At 33.1% G+C, this 19,664-nt stretch overlaps 1 protein-coding gene across 3 annotated transcripts; it reads left to right on the top strand.

Annotated features, from left to right (window-relative positions):
* Positions 1 to 1,752: 1,752 nt before the first annotated feature.
* On the top strand, positions 1,753 to 18,360 carry LOC110710857 (AMP deaminase-like). 3 transcript variants are annotated; one of them, XM_021889195.1, is made up of 20 exons: positions 1,753 to 2,378; positions 4,907 to 5,079; positions 5,352 to 5,553; positions 7,369 to 7,547; positions 7,642 to 7,693; positions 7,808 to 7,935; positions 8,034 to 8,213; positions 8,376 to 8,443; positions 8,569 to 8,711; positions 10,187 to 10,248; positions 13,183 to 13,296; positions 13,406 to 13,546; positions 15,175 to 15,327; positions 15,846 to 15,899; positions 16,147 to 16,257; positions 16,372 to 16,545; positions 16,621 to 16,701; positions 17,415 to 17,513; positions 17,609 to 17,714; positions 17,814 to 18,360. In XM_021889195.1, exons 1-19 carry the CDS (start codon positions 2,021 to 2,023, stop codon positions 17,675 to 17,677), a joined length of 2,541 nt encoding a protein of 846 aa, XP_021744887.1. In that variant the 5' UTR covers positions 1,753 to 2,020; the 3' UTR covers positions 17,678 to 17,714; positions 17,814 to 18,360. The 3 variants fall into 3 exon arrangements, with proteins under 3 accessions (XP_021744887.1, XP_021744886.1, XP_021744888.1); XM_021889194.1 differs by having other exon boundaries at positions 17,609 to 17,680; positions 17,782 to 18,360; XM_021889196.1 differs by having other exon boundaries at positions 17,609 to 17,680.
* The last annotated feature ends 1,304 nt before the right edge of the window (positions 18,361 to 19,664 follow it).

Genomic DNA, 19,664 nt, shown 5'->3' on the forward strand with positions numbered 1-19,664 from the left:
CTATGAATTACATTACAAAGTTATAGATAGCAAACTATTATTACGGAGTACATATTATTGTATAAAAAAATAAGGAATATCTTTGTTTGAATGTGTACAAATAGAATAAACTTATCAAATAGGAAATGAAATATTATTGCATAGTTTGTATTAAAAACTTCTCTAAGAAGCTTTGGCCAAAAAAATAAAAATTAAAAAAAAAAAAAAACTTTTGGAGGGAAAATTTTTAACCAGGAGATGACATATGTCATTCCTGATTTCGCTTTTAGTATAAAGTTATAGATTAAAACCCAAGGGAACAACATGGTCATGCCATGTGTCACCCTTCCCACAACATGACTAGGCGACACGTGTGTGAGGTGGCATCCTGCGTGTCACGTCTTTTCCCAATATAAATTAATTCCATCGATATCAATTAAAACTCTATAACTTTAATAAAAAAAACACTTTATATGTATAACCTCCAAATTTAACTCTATAACTTAAGGGCCCGTTCTTATATGTTGAAATTCAGTTTCAGTTCAATTCAGTTCAACTCCTAATTTCCTTCTCTTATAAAATATTCATTTCAGTTCAGTTCAGCTCAGTTTAGTTCAGTTCAGTTCAGCTGAGTTCAGTCAATGAGAACAAGCCCTAATTCTCTACAATAATGTTTTAATTTTCATCAAAAACTCTTCATATGCATAACCTCCAAATTAAAATTTGACATGCTTATTTTAATTTAAATATATATTAATGAAAGATCATATAGTTTATTACTCCGTATATATTTCACTCACTTATTAATAATCAGTATTTGTTAACATTAATACTTTTTATTAATTTTGATCAAACTTAATTATAAATTTACGATATATCTGGGCATCGCACGGGCCAATAACTAGTTCTTAATCAAAATTCCTTCACATATAGCCTCATATGCATATTATAAGAATGCTTGGTATATCTACTCTCATATTTTAAAACCTTCAAATATGTTATTAAATCATAATATGGATTATTACATGATCAATATAAAGACATGATATCAAGTCATCTTAATCAATTTGTTTTGAGTGATATTTCGTTAATTTTAATTCATTTTTAGTTTGAGCTTAAATAGGCTGAGTTATATATTTTATCTTTAATTACAGTAAAATCAAATCAAGCGAGTTCATATTAAAACAATTTCATATCGAATTACGACTAAATCATTCAATACTAAAAACAATACTACTCCCCGCAAGTAGTGGCCTTATTTTGCGGAGGAAGTACTAATGTAGTGTTGTTATGCAATTGCAAATGCATAACAAATACTAAAATATTAAAAGTCACATGGAAAAGAGAGAAGGGAAGAAAGAGAAAGATGTGTAGGACCACTTTTAATTGTACCACTGAAAGTTTATATAATACCATTAGTTTTTTTTAGAAATATTCAATGGTATTATTTTATCACCCAATAATACTCTTGATCACTCAGTGGTACACTGGTAATCAGGTACTACTCTAAATCAAGTACTAAATTATGTGCAATTACACTGTTACCCCTTGTTATACAATTGTTCTTACATAACGGGACTCTGTTTAAACAAGCTCTATTTTGCTTTGCGTATACAATCTTTTCACCTCGTGAATCATGGGGTTTTATTCCATCACACCATAGAATACAATTATTGATTGTTGATACAATGATACTCTATGCTTTCCCAAGTCCTAAAATATCCTACACTCAAAGTAATTTGTCCATTTTCAAACACAAAAAAGATGCGAAAAACATACTTTAAAACGTTAGAGAGAGAAAGTGGATAGAGAGAGAAAGAGAGAAAGGCAAAAGCATTAAGAATTGTCCCCTTCTTTTGTACCCACTCATATATATACCCCAAATACTGCGTCATTTCCATCTGATTAACCAATAAACGACACATTTCCTGCACTTTCTCTCTCCTCCAACCCTCACTTCCGCCATTGTTGAACTAAGTAGGGTTTCACCAAGCTTTTTCTTCATCAAATTCACAATAAACAAGCTGTAATCACTCTAGAAATGGATAATTATACGCTTCACTTGGCGATGGCGGCGTTGGTTGGAGCGTCGTTTGTGGCGGTTTCTGCGTACTACATGCACCGGAAAACGCTTTCGCAGTTGCTGGAGTTTGCCAAAACTATGGAGAGAGATAAGGAGGGAGAAGAAGGAGAGGAGGGAGAAGAGGTTGGGCGCCACCTTTCGCCTCGCCATTACCGCCGTCGTCGGAGAATCGGAGCTTATCGCCGTGCTTCGGCGTCTTTGCCGGATGTTACTGCGATTTCTGGTGGTGAGATTGATGGTTCCGATAAGCGTAATAGTGTTCTTCCTGTTGAAGGTATTCCTGCTGGTTTGCCTCGGCTTCGTAGCCTCTCTGAAGGTATATTTTCTCTCTCCTCTTCTTTGTTTTGTTGAAATTTTGATAATTTTCAGTAATGTTGTTTTAGTATTGTGTAAATTTAATGGAGTTTTGTTGGAATTAGCTTTATATGTGCTTGATTACATGTAAATTTAATTTTAATGGATATAAATAGGAACTGCTAATTGTTTAATTTTATGTATAAAAAAAGTCTGAATTATAAGGTTGATTTGAAGGGGAAGTAGTATCTAAGCGAAATGGATGATGAATTTGATCCATTTTTTAAAAGTTAAGTTCATGCAATGCATAAAGAATAGTTTTCATGCAATTTGAGTGAGTGCTGTTTCGTACAATTTGAATGAAATTATGTACTTATTTTGCTTAAGTGAAAACCTTACAACTAAATTGAGAAAGAATTTTAGTATGTGAATCTTTTGGACAAGTATGAGTGTATGATAGTATTCAATGGTGTTGATTTAATTTGATGTTAAAGTTGTCTAATGAATTATAATTTATGGCATCAATGAAAAAGAGAAAAGTGAAGGGGAAGGGAAAATGCGTAGTTTGGGTTTTTTGCAGGGTCAAGTAAAGATGGGCTGTGTTTAGCTTCAGTTGGATCGTTTTAATGTCTGGTTTGTGAATTTTTAATTGTAGGTCGTTGTTTTAGGAAAGTAGGACAACTTATTTTTGGGACATTTTTTTTTAAAAACTATTGATATCTTTTTATAGTTAAGGATGCGACTGTAATTACCGTTGTGCAATCATCTTGCCGTATTGAAGGGTTAAAGCTGTTATGCTTTGGCCTTTGATTAAGAAGAAAGAAGTTTTACTTTTGCTTTGACTACGTTGAGAGTTGATGCATCTACTTTTGCTTAGTGATTAGCGACATGCTAATCTTTAAATAGCTAAAGCCTACATTACCTCACATAGATACTCTGCATGCTTCAATTTTTTGCTTCTTTGGTTTTCAGGGTTCCTTGGACAAATATGGGATAATTTTTTTAGCTGATAATTGCATTTTTATTGCTTTTTGGTGGTGTAAAGTGTAAAGTTTAGCTGCCATTTTGTTGTCAAGCACCTACTATATTCTATTATGTTTTATGTACTTCCATATTGATGTTAGGAAGCTTATAATAGTTAGAAAGTGAAAATGCAAACATTTTCTATAAGGGGATGGGTGAAGGCTTGAATATGCAGTAGGATTGTCTAGAGTCTTTCTTTTTAGGAAGCTGTATATGAAATTGTGCAGCAGGATTATGCCCTTTGTTTTACAAGAAGAGGATATAACAATTGATAAAATTTGGAAGTGACATTTATCAGGGTTGGTTTTTTTTTTTTTTTTTAATTGCCATTTAAGGGTCTTTTTGTCCATCTTATTTTCACTTATTTCATATCTCTTAAGTTCATAGAGATTAAAAAATAGGCTAAAAGTCTAAATTATTTATTTTAAGGGTCAATAAGTTTAGATAATATAAGATAAGAGTTGATAAGTTTTGATAAGGGCGTACAAGTTCATATGCTCCCTCCATGTTTTAATAAATGTTACACTTTGACCGACACATAGTTTTAGGCAATTTAATTGACTTATAAGAGGTAAGTGGAGTAGTTAAAATATTAAAAATCGTAAAGAAAAATAGTGGGGTTAATAATTTATTGAATAGTAATGAATGTGAGAGAGAAGATATATTTTAAAAAATAGTAGTGAGTTTAGGTGGGAATCATTAGAGGAGAAAAATATAATATTAAAATGTAGCTTTTTGCCAAAAAAAAGGAAATGTAACACTTATTAAATATTAAGTGTAGCACTTAATAAAACACGAAGGGAGTACGATAAGTTCAGGACTAATAAGATATGTGAAATTCAGGTAAAGATAACACCTGTGTTTCCTATTTTATCTTTGTAATTGTGAGGTAAGAACTTTTTTTTTCCCCATTTTAAAGATAAAGTACTATGTGATAAGATCTAGGAAAATTCAAAATGTTTTGGTGTGATTGAAGATGAGTTGAGATTAGGGATTTTAAAAGCTCTAATTAAACTTGACATATAAATAACAAAAACTGATGCATGAATATATAGTGAGTGAGTTACTTTTGCTAAGTTAATTTACAATGATATTAATTGATTTTCATGATGATTGAAATCTATTGTGTTTTCCATATTTTTATAAATAGTTACAATTTTTATTGATTGAAGGTTATTTTCCCATTTTTCTTGCTTGTTAGTGTGTGACTAATGGTTGTCTTTTGTATGGGATGTCTGCATTTGACATGACATAATGAGAGGAGAGTATTTGGGGCTTCCTTAACTGTTATTCATCCTACATGTCTTAATTTTATAGATTTCCCGTCCCTCTTCCTAGGATCCTGGGTCGAACTTATTTGTGCTGGTTCTATTCACTTGTTATATGTGCTTTATTTCTTTTTGGTCTACTAGTTATTTATGATCTGCACTTTATAAGAGAAATATATATGTGCGGTGATTTATTTGACCACTTATTTATTTATTTTTTATTTTTTATTTTATTTTTTATTTTTTTTATTTTTTTTAGGGAAAGCTACCAGCCTTACGAGTTCATCTAGTAGATCTTATATGATGAGACCTACATCTCCAAAGTCCCCTGTTGCCAGTGCCTTTGAAAGTGTAGAAGGATCTGATGATGAAGATACCTTCAAAGATAATTCTAAATTAGATCCTACCTATCTGCATACTAATGGAAATCTGGTGAGTTAGTACCCCATGTATTGTATTAGTTAAGTCTTCCCTATTTGTTTCTTCTTGGTTTATCACTTTGCAATTGTATGTGCTATGGAAATTGGAGAGAGCAGTGAATTGTTTTTAGTTTCTTTTACTTGTGCTTTCTTGCTTGGCTGCTCTCTCTTTTCCTTTCATTATTTGGGCCTTATAAACTCCAAAGTATGAAAGAACAGAAAAAACAAATGGGAGGTCATGAAGAAAAGGTGGCTGTTGTATCTAAATTTAAACTTCTTGAGCAGGGCCCAGAAATGAGAAGTCAATATCAAGACCCAGGGAATAATAATAACGGAGATCAAGTTCCTTTAACTTCCCCGAACATGATTCGCTCTCACAGCATATCTGGTGACTTGCATGGTGTTCCGCCTGATCCCATAGCCGCTGACATTCTGAGGAAGGAACCAGAGCAAGAAACATTTGTCAGGCTTAAAATATCTCCTAGCGGTACATTCCTACTCACCATTAACCTTGATTGGAACTTTATTTTGTGTGCTTGTGCTCCTTATTTTAGATGTTCATGTTCCAATAGATTTCCCTTTTTTTTTTTCCTCTTTGGGGGACATAAGAGAAGAATTGGCGGTTATTCTTCATTTAGCACCTGTTTTCAGTGAACCGTTATTTTTGCTGAATTCAAGTTAATTTATGTTTGCTGCTGAATATCATTTATATCGAACTTAAATCTTTTTTTGCCGAACTTAAATTTTTAACACGTCAACTTTTTTTAATCAACTTACTGTTATATTTGTTCTTTGATTTATTTACAATGTATTTATTGATTAAAACTTATTTTTACTAAGTGCTTGTTTGACTGCTCTATTTTCCTACACGAACTCAAAATTCCTAGGAAATACACTAGAGCTATGTTGTTTGGTTGACCATGCAAAATGGAGAAAATTGAAATTCCTAGGTAATCTGAAATTCCCACATAATGTAGAAATTAATTTACCCACCCCCTAGGTACTTCAAAATTCCTATGAATTGTAATTTCCCTAATACCAACTAAACAAATTAAAGTAAATTCCTAGGAATTAAATAAGGGAAATAATTACCCATGAATTGGAAATTACCATGGGAAGTTAATTCCAATTGCAACCAAATGAGGCCTAACTGAAATTTGACCGAATACTCGAATAGTATTTTCTTAAGATGAAGGGAATAGGGTCTTACTAATTTAAACTTATTTTTACTGATTCCCTTTTTATATACGTTCTTTGATGTTACTGGTCTTTGCTAAACTTGACTTCTTTTATTTTCTTCATATTATTTTATTTTATTTTAATTTTAATTTAAATTTTTTATTTGGCTAAATCTAACCTATTCATGTAAAACTTCATTTTCTTTCTTTCTTTTTTTTTATTTATTTATTTATTTTTATTATTATATATACATATATATATATTTTTGAACTGAATATGATTTATTTAAGGTGAAGAGAACATCGGCTTGCCTGCTATATACAGCTATTCTTATCAGTACTTAGTCTAAACCAAAGCATAATTCTTAGTGGTAATTAATATTTTACTGTAGGACTAGAACCAGAGCTGATATAAGTGCATAATTATTTCCAGTTCATTCCGGGCAAGTACAAATGTTGCCGCTACTAGAAATCTCAGTCTCTTAAGTTTGAGAAACACCACTTGACCAATAGTCCACTGAGCAATTACAACGTAGTAATACTAATGCCAGGCTCTGCATGTTGGGCAAAGCCTTCTGTATTTATAATATCCTTAAACCAGAATAAGCACCTGACAAAACTCCACATTGCTTTGGCTGGCAAATCTAGTTGGGATTTAATGCTTACATCTGTGTTCCTTTTTCCCTTAACTTTATCTTGTTTGCTTGAACGCCTTAATACCATAAGTGGGGTCGGCTACATGACGAGGACTTCTCAGGTGGTCACCCATCCTAGTACTACTCTCAAATCTCAATCAATGTGGCTCATGTGATGTGATGTGACAAAGTTTTACACTGTCTTTCACTGGCCTACCGTCACTGACCTTAACTTTTATCTCCGTAGCATTAATTCTCAAAGAATGTTTTGCCCACAGTTACTCGCCATCATTAATAGAATATCAGAAGAGGAAAAATAAGCAATATGATTTATAAAAGGAATAGGATTTATATAACAATCTATCTATGCTGGTTAGCTGTTGGGGACATGTATTTTTTGCAGCAAACCAGGTTCTTCAAGCTCTGGTACCCATGTGTTGACTTTATCACGTGTCCTGAATTCGATTTTGTTACTCTTATTTCTGTCAGAGACACCAACACCGGATGAAATAGAATCTTACGTGGTTCTCCAAGAATGCCTTGAGCTACGAGATAGTTATGTGTTCAGAGAAACAGTTGCTCCATGGAAGAAGGAAATCATTACTGATCCCAGTACACCAAAGCCGAATCCAAATCCTTTTTATTTTTCTCCTGAGAGAAAAAGTGACGTGAGTTTTCATTTACTGATTCACATCCCAAAATTCTATAGAGTTTCTCTTTCTTCGTTGTTGCTCCATTAACATATAACATTTGTTCTTATAGCACTTTTTCCAAATGGAGGATGGTGTTGTCCAAGTTTACGCAAGTAAAGATTGTAAGTATCGTTTTATTGGCACTTTTTTTGCTGTTAGGGAACCACGTCTTATCAAGTTTGGCAGATATATGTTTTCTTACCATAGCTCTTCTATTTGATTTTCCTGCTGCATAGCCAAAGAGAAGCTGTTCCCTGTTGCTGATGCAACAACATTTTTCACTGATCTGCATCACATTCTTCGAGTTATAGCAGCTGGAAATATTCGAACCTTGTGTCACCATCGACTGAATCTATTGGAACAAGTAGCTGTTCTATCATTGTCTACATATATATATATATGATTTACATTGCCCCTTCAATTTGTGGTATTTGATATGTTTCATATTGGGCTTCAATCCAGAAATTCAATCTTCATTTGATGCTTAATGCGGATAGGGAGTTTCTAGCCCAGAAGAGTGCACCACATCGTGACTTCTATAATGTTAGGAAAGTTGATACACATGTTCATCATTCTGCATGCATGAATCAGAAGCATCTTTTGAGGTTTATAAAGTCAAAGCTGAGGAAAGAGCCTGATGAGGTAATGCTTCAATGTGTAACTTTATTAATATCAATTTTTTACTACTAAATTGTCTTTCAGCTGGATTGTACTTGTTGAATTTTTATATCGGCTGACCCATCTTATGTATTCACGCCTTCATTCATTTTCTCACTGTTTTGCTTATGTGTCTGCCTATTTTAGGTTGTTATATTTCGTGATGGGACCTATTTGACTTTGAAAGAGGTTTTTCAGAGTTTGGATTTGACTGGGTAAGGAAGTGATTTTATGCTACCTTTTAAAAAAGACTTTATATCATGCTTTATATATTTTGTAATTTGATGACATTAAAGTTACTAGCATTCATCAGTACTGTTTAATTCATTTGGGTGCACAGATATGACCTGAACGTTGATCTTTTGGATGTTCATGCTGACAAGAGCACCTTCCATCGTTTCGACAAGTTTAATCTCAAGTACAATCCTTGTGGTCAAAGTAGATTAAGGGAGATTTTCCTCAAACAGGATAATCTCATCCAAGGTTGGTTAAGATTTATAGTTCTGAACAAGTCAAAGGGTATGAATTGCTGTGTGTCTGTGCTTTATGTTTTTGACTGTACAGTGGTCATTGTGGGGTATATTTTATCATCAGCAATATGCTAGATTGCTAGCATGTGTGCATATATGAAAAATGAGCAAATCTGTTATAGACTGAGTTTTGTACTAAGCAACTGTAATTACTTGAACAGAAAATATATTGAAAGCTTGATGATTGATTGCAGAAGGTTTACAGGAATAAGTTGATAACTTGAGGCTATCACTTAAAAGGGTAACTTTAGGCTACAACAACAACAACGACAAAGCCTAGTTTCAAAATGATTTGGGGTCGGTTGACATGAATTGTCATAAGGAACCGTACAATATAAAAAGGGAAATAACAACATATTCAGTTGAAAGAGTTTTAAAAAAGCAGAGTAAAATGAGGAAAAAAGAGCATCAAAACTGAGTAAAATGGGAAAAAAAGAGCAGCCAAGAAAAATAAAGGGAGTTTTAGTAGAGTACAAATATAAAATTCAAGGAAGTTTTAAAAAGGTGGTTATAACGTTTAGAGTAAAAAAACATAAACGTTTAGGCTATTACTCTTAATACAAAATGTCACTCCCAAATCATCGCATAATCTTTACAACTATTCTACTGCTCTTTATATAATCAAGCTATACAACAAAAGGTAACCTAACATTAATTGCCTAATTGGTGTTTGTCTTCTTCTGCACTTTAACAAATTAGAAATCAGACCCATGTTGCGACTCCCTTAGTGTTTTCTTAATGACCCTACTTCATGTGCTGAAGTGTCCTCTGCCAACTGCTGTGTTTGACTCTTGTCCCCCCTTTCTGCACTTTAACAAATTAGAAATCAGACCCATGTTACGACTCCCTTAGTGTTTTCTTAATGACCCTACTTAATGTGCTGAAGTGTCCTCTGCCAACTGCTGTGTTTGACTCTTGTCCCCCCTTCTACTGTCATCCTTGTGTCTCTGCCAACTGCTGTGGTTGATTCTTGTCCCCCCTTCTACTTTCTTCCTTGTGTACACCCTCAATGGTGGATCTATGGAGGTAGATTACAGATCTATGACAGAATCTATGTCAACCGAAGAAGCTAAGGATCAGTTATGATGTGAAAAGTTTGATTTTTGCTTTTGCTTTAGTAATTCCTCCTGCAGATTCATTGTTCTTGCATATCACTATCATCTTCAGAAGAGTAAGGGTCCAAAATTCTCATTTTCTTGCATAAAGTGATAAATTTCTAGAATTTGCAGATTGACCATTGTTAATTATTATATAAACCCACACACATATTGTCATCTTAATGTTTTTTGTGATGATCTGTACTGACTGTACCCTCTTTAACCTCCTCTCTCTATTGTGTGTGTGTGTGTGTGTTTGTTGGGAGAAGAGGTGGGAATAAGGCTATCCTCGCTCTTACATATCTATGTTGTCAATATCTTCTTGAAACAGGACGTTTTCTTGGGGAGCTGACCAAGCAAGTTTTCTCTGATCTTGTTGCCAGTAAATACCAGGTCCTAATTCTCCTTCAATATTGTCGTGTTGTGCAAGTCTGTTTCTCTGTATAGCCAAGCATGGCTGTAGGAAGCAATTATTTCATGATACTTTTGAAAGCTTTTGAACAAACTGGTTATAGAAGATTAATATTATAAATTCTGAAGTGGCTTGTGGTGGAGTTGCAGCACTCTTTAGCTTTAAGGTTATGTTATTGAGGAGTTGATCTTCATCTTGTACACTGTACACTGCATGGTTATTTCATTATGTAGGGAGGGGAGGGGTGAGCGTTCACGATTTGGAATGTGTTTGGATAAGGGGTTTTGGAGAGGAGGTGAAGGTGGAGTTTAGGATCAATTATCCTCTTTTTGGATGTTAGATTGAAGAATGTTAGGGAGTGAAATAATAGGATCCTTTTTTGCACCCACAAGTTGTCAAAATTCTTCCAAAGATGCACAGATTTGGTGTTCGCTTTGGTAGTAAATTATTACCCAAACAGGCTGTGTTTAAAATTAATGTACAAATCGCTTGCAACTGCCAAAGCTTCTATAATTCCTCTCATTTTGCTTCATAGTTCGTCATTAATGTGCTGAAAAACTATGCTGTATTAGAGCCAATTGACTCAATGTTGATTCTGTTTCATGTAGGTGGTCTAGAAAAATGCAATGAGATTTGATTGCTTTTAAATGTCATGAAATGCTTGCACCTTTTGTTTTTCCTTGTTACTAGTAATATGCTGTGAACTTTTGATTGGCTTTTTTTGTTTGTTTTTATTTATTATTGTTTACCCTTCCATATCTTGGTGCCTGACATGAGGAGCCCAAGTTGCAGTCTCAAAGGCTATTGTAATTGTTTGGTTAGAAGGAGCCTGGGATAGTGACACCATGTATAATCTGCCTTTGATTAGCAACACTACGAGTGTAGACTAGCACTGAGTTTGTGATAATGCTTGTTATCTGTTACGTTTATTAGCAGATAGAAAGCCTGAAATGGAGCCTTGAAAGTTGAAACAATAATTTACCCCTAAATAGAGATTTTAATAGGTCTTCTTGTAAGATAAATTCGCATAAGCTCATATTCTGTATAAGATAAGTTCAGGAAAATGAAGTTCGCACTGTTTTGTGTAAGAAGTTTAGGAAAGTAAGGGCTAGCAATGTCCAATTTACAACTAAAATTATTTCAAATGTTGAGATTAGTGAAATCGAGTGCATAGAACGCACCCTTAATACGAAGGCTATATATGCCTCCACTTATAAGCAACTTTTGTGCATAACTATTACCGTAACCGTTTTCTTGATGTTGTGAATTGGCCAATTGGGTGGTACCGTGGTACTATTATTGACTTAGATAAAATCGTCAATTATATATATATATATATATATATATATATATATATATAGGGGAAGGCTCTCGTGAGAATTTTTCTTATATGAAAATTTTTCTTATGTGAGAACACTCTTTATGTTCTAAATTTTTACTCGTATGTTCTAAATTTTAAATCTGATGTTCTAAACTTTTTTTTAGGTATTTAAACAAATGTTCTAATTTATTACTCACATGTTCTAAACCATAAATTAGTTAAGCTTGATGTCATAAATTTTAAATAACTTGTTCCAAACTTTTAACTTTTATGTTCTAAATTTTAAAACGTGTGTTCTAAGATTTTTAATTATATGTTCCAGATTTTCTAAGATTTTTTAATTATATGTTCCAGATTTTAAAGCGTATGTTCTATTTTTTTTACTCGTATGTTCTAAATTCTTTACTCACACTTTCTATATTCAATATCAGTTTGTTCTAAATTTTTATTCACATGTTCATAATCTTAAATCAAGTGTTCTAAATGTTACTCATATGTTTAAAATTTCATAAAGCAAATTTTATAAATTTTTAATCACTTGTTCTAATTCTTAAATCAGATGTTCTAACATATTACTCACACAAATGTTCTAAATTATTACTCATATGTTCAAAATTTTAATTTGAGTCACATGTTCTAAATTTTAACTCGTATGTTCTAAATTTTTACCCACATGTTCTAAATTTTAAATCAGTTCTCATATAAGTATGAATTCTCACATATGGACCTATTCTCACCGGATCCCCCCCCCTATATATATATATATATATATATATATATATATATATATATATATATATATATATATATATATATATATATATATATATATATATAGGGGAAGGCTGTAATGAGAATTTTTCTTATGTGAGAACACTTTGTATGTTCTAAATTTTTACTCGTATGTTCTAAATTTTAAATCTGATGTTCTAAACTTTTCCTTAGGTGTTCTAAATTAAATTAAATGTTCTAATTTCGTACTCACACGTTCTAAACCTTAAATTAGTTAAGTTTGATGTCATAAATTTTATATAACTTGTTCCAAAATTTTAACTTATATGTTTTAAATTTTAAAACTTGTGTTCTAAGATTTTTAATTATATGTTCTAGATTTTAAAGCGTATGATCTATTTTTTTACACGTATGTTCTAAATTCTTTGCTCACACTTTCTATATTCTATATCCGATTGTTCTAAATTTTTATTCACATGTTCATAATCTTAAATCAAATGTTCTAAATTTTACTCATATGTTTAAAACTTCATAAAACAAATTTTATAAATTGTTAATCACTTGTTCTTATTCTTAAATCAGATGTTCTAAACATATTTTTCACACAAATGTTCTAAATTATTACACATTCGTTCAGAATTTTAATTTGAGTCACACGTTCTAAATTTTAACTCGCATGTTCTAAATTTTTACTCACATGTTCTAAATTTTAAATCAGTTCTCATATAAGTATGAATTCTCACATATGGACCTATTCTCACCGGATCCCTCCCCTATATATATATATATATATATATATATATATATATTTGTGTTTTTGTGTTCTCTTATGATGCATGATAAATTGTATTTGTTTCTACAGATGGCTGAATACAGAGTATCCATTTATGGCAGAAAACAAAGTGAGTGGGACCAATTGGCCAGTTGGGTCGTTAATAATGATTTGTACAGTGAGAATGTTGTTTGGTTGATTCAGGTATGCAAATTTTAAATTCCTGTGAAAGGATTCATGTCTACCGGCTTGTCTTGCTATCAACTTTATTCTTTGGCAGTATTCTCAATGTATATCGTTCATTTATTTGCAGATTCCAAGACTGTACAATGTATACAAGGATATGGGGATTGTAACATCATTTCAGAACATGCTTGACAACATCTTCCTTCCTTTGTTTGAGGTTACAGTTGATCCAAATTCACATCCTCATTTGCACCTATTCTTGAAGCAGGTAAATAATTCAATCATCATCATTGAATTGGTCAACCTATGTAATAAGTGAATATTGAATTGCTTTGCTTTTACTTTTGCCTGTGTTATCAGGAAGCATTACAATGTTGTAACTTTTAAGTTGCTTACTCAGATTTAAACTTTAAAGACTATATATGTTCTATAGAATATATCATTGAAAGTTCCTTGAAATCTTGAATAGATTTTGGAAATTGTTTTTTTATACAAGTTAGTGTCAGTTTGGTCATAACAATCATGAAAGGGACGATGAAAGTGGAGTTAAAGACTATATGTGTTCTATAGATAATGGAAATTATTTTCTTATACAACTTTGAAGACTAAATATGTTCTTTAGTCTATGTTGTACACAGGTCCCAGGTACACCTAGCTCTCGGTGTACTCAAGTGTGCTTTTTTGTACATTAGATCGATTTTGTTCATTTAAATTCTCTAAATGAGCATTAAATAGTGAATTGAGGAAAAATATTCCTTTGGAGCATCTAGTTTTAGGTGTACCAAGGCTGAGGTGGATCTGTGGATGTTCTCTTTCTCCTCCTTTTCCCAAATAAGGAATAAAATACAAAATTCTACTGTGGTCATATCTTTTACTGTGGTCATGTATTTCTTATCTATCTCTTTTTAGTTTTACCTTGTATCAGTTCTATTGGTTGTCAGCTTAGTGTTGGAAAATTGGTATGCATTAGCTGTTACCTCTGGTTATTGGCTGATAATCACATTGTTGCTCACTTGATTTCCCTTTTGCATTTTGTGATTTTATTTTGCCGGACCAGTCTTTCTGTATCCAAGACTTGCTTAAGCTTAATGGTACACCACATGATTTAGGTTGTCTTTAGTGACCTATCTTTGTTCTGAAAATCTGAACTTATAATTTCTGATCTGATAGTTGCCTAATTTGACTAAACTTTGACCTTTTATGTACGCTAATTTATAAGGCAAAAAATATATCACGTGAGATGTTACTAGATCTGTAATTTTGTATGAATGTCCATTTTTTCAAATGTGTAATTTTCATAATTTTTTTCATTACGCAATTCAAGTAATTAGCAAAAAAAAAATCGCAAATAAAATGATAAGCCGATAAGGTGTGTTTAGAATTTATTTTTTCTGACCTAAACTGAAATTAGTAATAAGGTGCCAAATTATAGTGAAATAAGCATAGTATGATACAACTTTTCTCCTTAAATTTTATGGGTTTCTTGGATATTGTAGTGCTTTTGAGAAGAGATGAAAAGTTTCACTTGTATTTTAACCCATCCACTTACAAATTGAAATTATTGTGTTAAATCCTGTTCTATCTCATTGTACTGTTCTCTATATTGGAATGTTCAGATTGGGGGCCCGAGTCCTAAATACTTTGCAATTATTGCATGACTGCAGTATAATATGCTATTGTTATTAATGTTACAGTAGTCCTTGATGTGTGTGCTTGATTCTTATGAAATGAATGGGAATGGTTGTAAGTCTTATTTATTAATGCTACTAATCACATGGAAGGGCCAGGCCAGATATTTCATGTTTGTATCCCACATTAATCAAGTCCTGAAATTTTTGTCTTGCTATCTGCGACCTTATCTTAAATTTGTTTCTTATGTGGTCGATTTTGATTCAGTTGGTTGGGCTAGATATAGTGGATGACGAAAGCAAGCCTGAACGACGTCCCACAAAACATATGCCTGCACCAGATCAGTGGACTAACATCTTCAATCCTGCGTTTTCATACTATGCATATTACTGCTATGCTAACCTCTACACTTTGAACAAGGTATAGCTCTGAAACGTTGTTCACTATAATTAACTCAGTGCATTATCTTCATCAGTCTCCCATCGACCCACCCCACCCCATCCCAAGCTCTCCAGTTATGTGTTTGACCACATCAATCACTTGGTCTGCTTGACTACAAGTCTTTTGGGAGAATGAATATTATGGGTTTTTTTAAAAATAGTTATTTTATCATATATGTGAAAGGCTCGAAGGATATACATTTTATGATGATTGGGGGATCAAGATGAAATTACTTCAGTCAGTCATCAGTTCCATTCATTTTTATCTTCATACCTGCTGAACTGTACTCTGCAGCTTGAAAGTCAGCACTGTGATGGTCATCAGTTGAACCTAATGGATCATCTTTTTTTTTTTTTTTTTCCCGATTCAGCTGGTTTAATTAGATTTCAATTGAGTTATCTAGTTTCTGGAACAAATCAGTTTTTCCATTCTGTGTTACACTCTTCTTGTCTGTGGTGTATGTAATGGTAACCCTTGTTTTTTTTTTTTCCTTGTAGCTGCGAGAGTCGAAGGGTATGACAACGATAAAATTCCGTCCTCATGCTGGAGAGGTATATCTAGTTTTATTTTACTTTTTAAGGATGTACATCTCTTCACAACTCGTGTCCCAAATATTGTAGCAAATGCATCTTATGCATTTAATTGAAATTCGATATTTATAGACTTCTGATTGTTTTTATATGATCATTTGTGCCCTCATGGTTGGAAAAAGTAGTCTATTCTTGGAGCAATGATGCTTTTTTCAATATACAATCAATTTGCATATATGATTTAACTCTTTCATATTTGCTGTTCCAGGCTGGTGACATTGACCATCTGGCTGCAACATTTCTCACTGCTCATAATATTGCCCATGGAATCAATTTGAGGAAATCTCCTGTACTTCAGTATCTCTATTATTTAGCACAGGTACACTGAAGGTGGCTTGTCTGATTGACAATGGTTACCATTTGCCTGAAGTTTTTTTTTTTTTCCTTATTAAGTCAAGTGGAATACTGAAAAATTCTGTTTGTATTCCTGCAGATTGGCCTGGCAATGTCTCCTCTTAGTAACAATTCTTTATTTCTAGACTATCATCGCAACCCTTTCCCTATGTTCTTCTTGCGTGGTCTTAATGTTTCCCTTTCTACGGATGACCCATTACAAATCCATTTAACCAAGGAGCCTTTAGTGGAAGAATACAGTATAGCTGCTTCGGTGAGTGTCCAATCTCTTTTGTGTACTTGCTGTATAATTATGCTGTTGTGATCTGAAGTATATTACTTGCAACAGGTGTGGAAATTGAGCTCTTGTGACTTGTGTGAGATTGCCCGCAATTCAGTTCTCCAGTCTGGATTCTCTCATGCTTTGAAGGTATGTCTATCTCTCTTAATGTTGGTTAAATATAATGATTAGGTCAGGTCTTGAGATATTTCATCTGTTTTGAAGACTCTGATGAGTACTCAATACTGGAAGGACTATTGAAATTTATACTATTATTTTAAAACATGAAGTTGGAAGGACACGTGTCCTCTTCCTTTTTTTTTCTGATTAAAAAATATATTTAACAAAAAAAAAAAAAAAAAATTATCTCATGCCTTTACAAATACTTTAATTTTTAAACTAACTTTATACATGAAAATTGATCATGCCTTTTTTTTTTTTTTTTTTTTTTTTTTTTTTAAATAAAAAACCTAATTTTATTTCAAACTAATTGTAGATTTATGTTTAACCATTATTTTAAAAAAGTGTATGAAAAAGTTTTCTACAATATGACTTTTTTTTTAACTATGTTTTACTTTTAAAATACTTTTTTTTTAGTAGTTTTTTTAAAAATACGGAGTACTTATTTAACACTACTATTAAAATATTTTCTACGGAGTACAATTCTTGTATGGAATTGAAATACTATAAAAAATATAAATACAAAAAAATGATTATAACACATTAAACAACTGTGCATCACACGGGTTTAAGACTAGTTGTGTTTAAAATCTTCATGCTTCAACTTGATAATAGCAATTAAGTGATGTTAGTATTATAGTAGTTGGTTGCTGTAACTTTGCTACTGTTATTGCTTCCCACAGAGGCATTGGATTGGTGAACGCTACTTCAAACGAGGTCCAGATGGAAATGATATCCACAAGACAAATGTACCACATATACGAGTTGAGTTCCGCCACATGGTAAGTGTGTTGATTATTGAATGCACAGATCACACTTGGTTGAATATAGCATTAGAATTTCCATGGTTGCACCTGAGAACATTGACGTTGTGCAGATATGGAGAGAGGAGATGCAACAAGTATTTCTGGGAAAAGCAAATATTCCTCAGGAAGTGGATAAGTGATATGTGAGCCATATAATCTTTAATAATCAACAAAACTGTATACTGCTTCAACTTAGGCACTGAATAATTCCGTTTTTGTTCTTTCTCTTAATGGAAATATTCAGTTTCTCAAGCATCCACTCAAAATTTGCTGCAGATGGCAAGAGTCATACATCTACTATGACTACACTAGCCTTCATATTCCCGTCGCCTTTTACAGACTCGTTGCAGAAGTTACAGGATGTTTGTATTCATCTATGTTGTGTACACATAACAACTCTATCGAGAGATGCAGTATTGCATCTATCGTCATTTGGAAGGATGCAGTAAATTTCCATATTAAAAAGGATAGAATCGTAGTGAAGTATACTTTTTAGGGATGAGTTATTATGAGGGAGCTTGTTATGTATAAATAAATATTGATTATTTAGAGGAGAAGTGGAAGATCATCCACAATTTTTGGCCTTTCTAATGCTGCTAGATGTATGTATGAATGTATGATGGAGGGTTATGGTCTTGATTAGACCATTTATTCATTGTAATCTGTGTATGGAAAACATTGTCGTAAGGTCAGTTTTAGTGAATGCCAGAATTTTATGAAATTCAAGCCCAAAATATACACAAATTTGTGAGGACAGCATGTAAAACATTCGTTGGGCTAATTTTGATGAATAAAAATACAGGGAAATTATGCATGGTTTTTAGATTTTCTGGTAAAAACTAAATACCTTGGCTTTGATAAAGTGAAATTGCATGTTTTCATCAAGAGCCTTTGTATTTTTTTTTATTGCACCAAGTGCTATTATTTAATGATTTTATGACTAACCTAAATTCATCCCTAGTAATTTTTTACATCTTTATTCTCCAACTACAATATTGACAAGGAGGAAGATCTATAACCTTGTTGTCCAAAAAAGAAAAAAGAAAAAAAATCACAAACAATATATTCATTAAGCTTTCTATCAAAGGTCATGTGATTACCTTCTCAAAAAAACAAAAAAAAAAAAAGAAAAAGGTCATGTGATTAATTTTCTTACCAAACATCTTTTTTTTTTTGGCTTAATGTTCTATTTACCAAAGGAAAATTTGCCAATTACTATCGCAAGTTAATACCACTTTGTAAATTATACCACAAATTAAAAATGTTGTGACTTACTACCGCAAAAATTTTAAGATGTTGCGATTACTACCAAACCCCCATTAAAACCAACTATGACGTCATTATTGTTTTGGGTGTTTTTGTCCCTCGGGAGAGTTACGTCACGAAGTCTGATCCGACCGAGCTGTACCTGCAAAATAACGGAGACTCCGGGTGGTTGGAGCTCTGCCTCCGACGGTCAAGTTAGTAACTTGAAACGGAATAAAGAGAACGGAAATTTAGGTGGGTATCTGCTCGGATTCCAAGCTCAGGTGTTTCTCTGATGTAAGAGAATGCAAGTGTAATAAATGGTAAAACGTCCCCTAAAAAAGAGGGACATCTCCCTATTTATAGGATCCTTGGGAATTGTGCCCCTGGTTAGGTCACTGCCTAATCAGTGGTGGGCTGCGCCGCTTTGCGGCTTTCTCGGGAATTGGGCCTGAAGGCCGCCTTTTTCCCTTAATTTCTGGAGTGACACGTGTCAAGCAGGGATTGGTCCACTTTGGGCCATCCTGAGGCTGACACGTGTCATCCTCTGATTGGACCACGTGGCGGGGTAAAATTACCCTAAACATTTGCCCCTCACAGATGTGACGTGGCATGCCACGTGGCATCTGTGACACATGTCACGCTCCGGTTGGTGGTAATTTTACCATTAAAGAATAACCGTTCACCTTCTGAGTAAATTACGGAAATGCCCCCGTATTTACCCTCTATATATTGCCGTTTTACCCTCATGATTTTGTACGTTTGCAAAAACTTTCTAGAGAGAAAACTTTGAGAGAGCAGAAGTCATCCGCTTGAGTCAGACGCGAGTAAGAAAGTTTGTTCTTTAACGACCCAGCCGGACCCGCCTACCTTCAAATATCA

The sequence above is a fragment of the Chenopodium quinoa genome, unplaced genomic scaffold (genome assembly GCF_001683475.1).
Source record: "Chenopodium quinoa cultivar QQ74 unplaced genomic scaffold, ASM168347v1, whole genome shotgun sequence".
In the NCBI taxonomy this organism is placed as follows: domain Eukaryota; kingdom Viridiplantae; phylum Streptophyta; class Magnoliopsida; order Caryophyllales; family Amaranthaceae; genus Chenopodium; species Chenopodium quinoa.

Bases quoted from the DNA above. Each gene is read 5' to 3' on its own strand.
- LOC110710857 (XM_021889195.1), top strand. From the start codon at position 2,021: ATGGATAATTATACGCTTCACTTGGCGATGGCGGCGTTGGTTGGAGCG. The intron at 8,214-8,375 runs GTAATGCTTCAA...TGCCTATTTTAG, and splicing joins TGAGGAAAGAGCCTGATGAG to GTTGTTATATTTCGTGATGG. The intron at 15,328-15,845 runs GTATAGCTCTGA...TTTTCCTTGTAG, and splicing joins ACCTCTACACTTTGAACAAG to CTGCGAGAGTCGAAGGGTAT.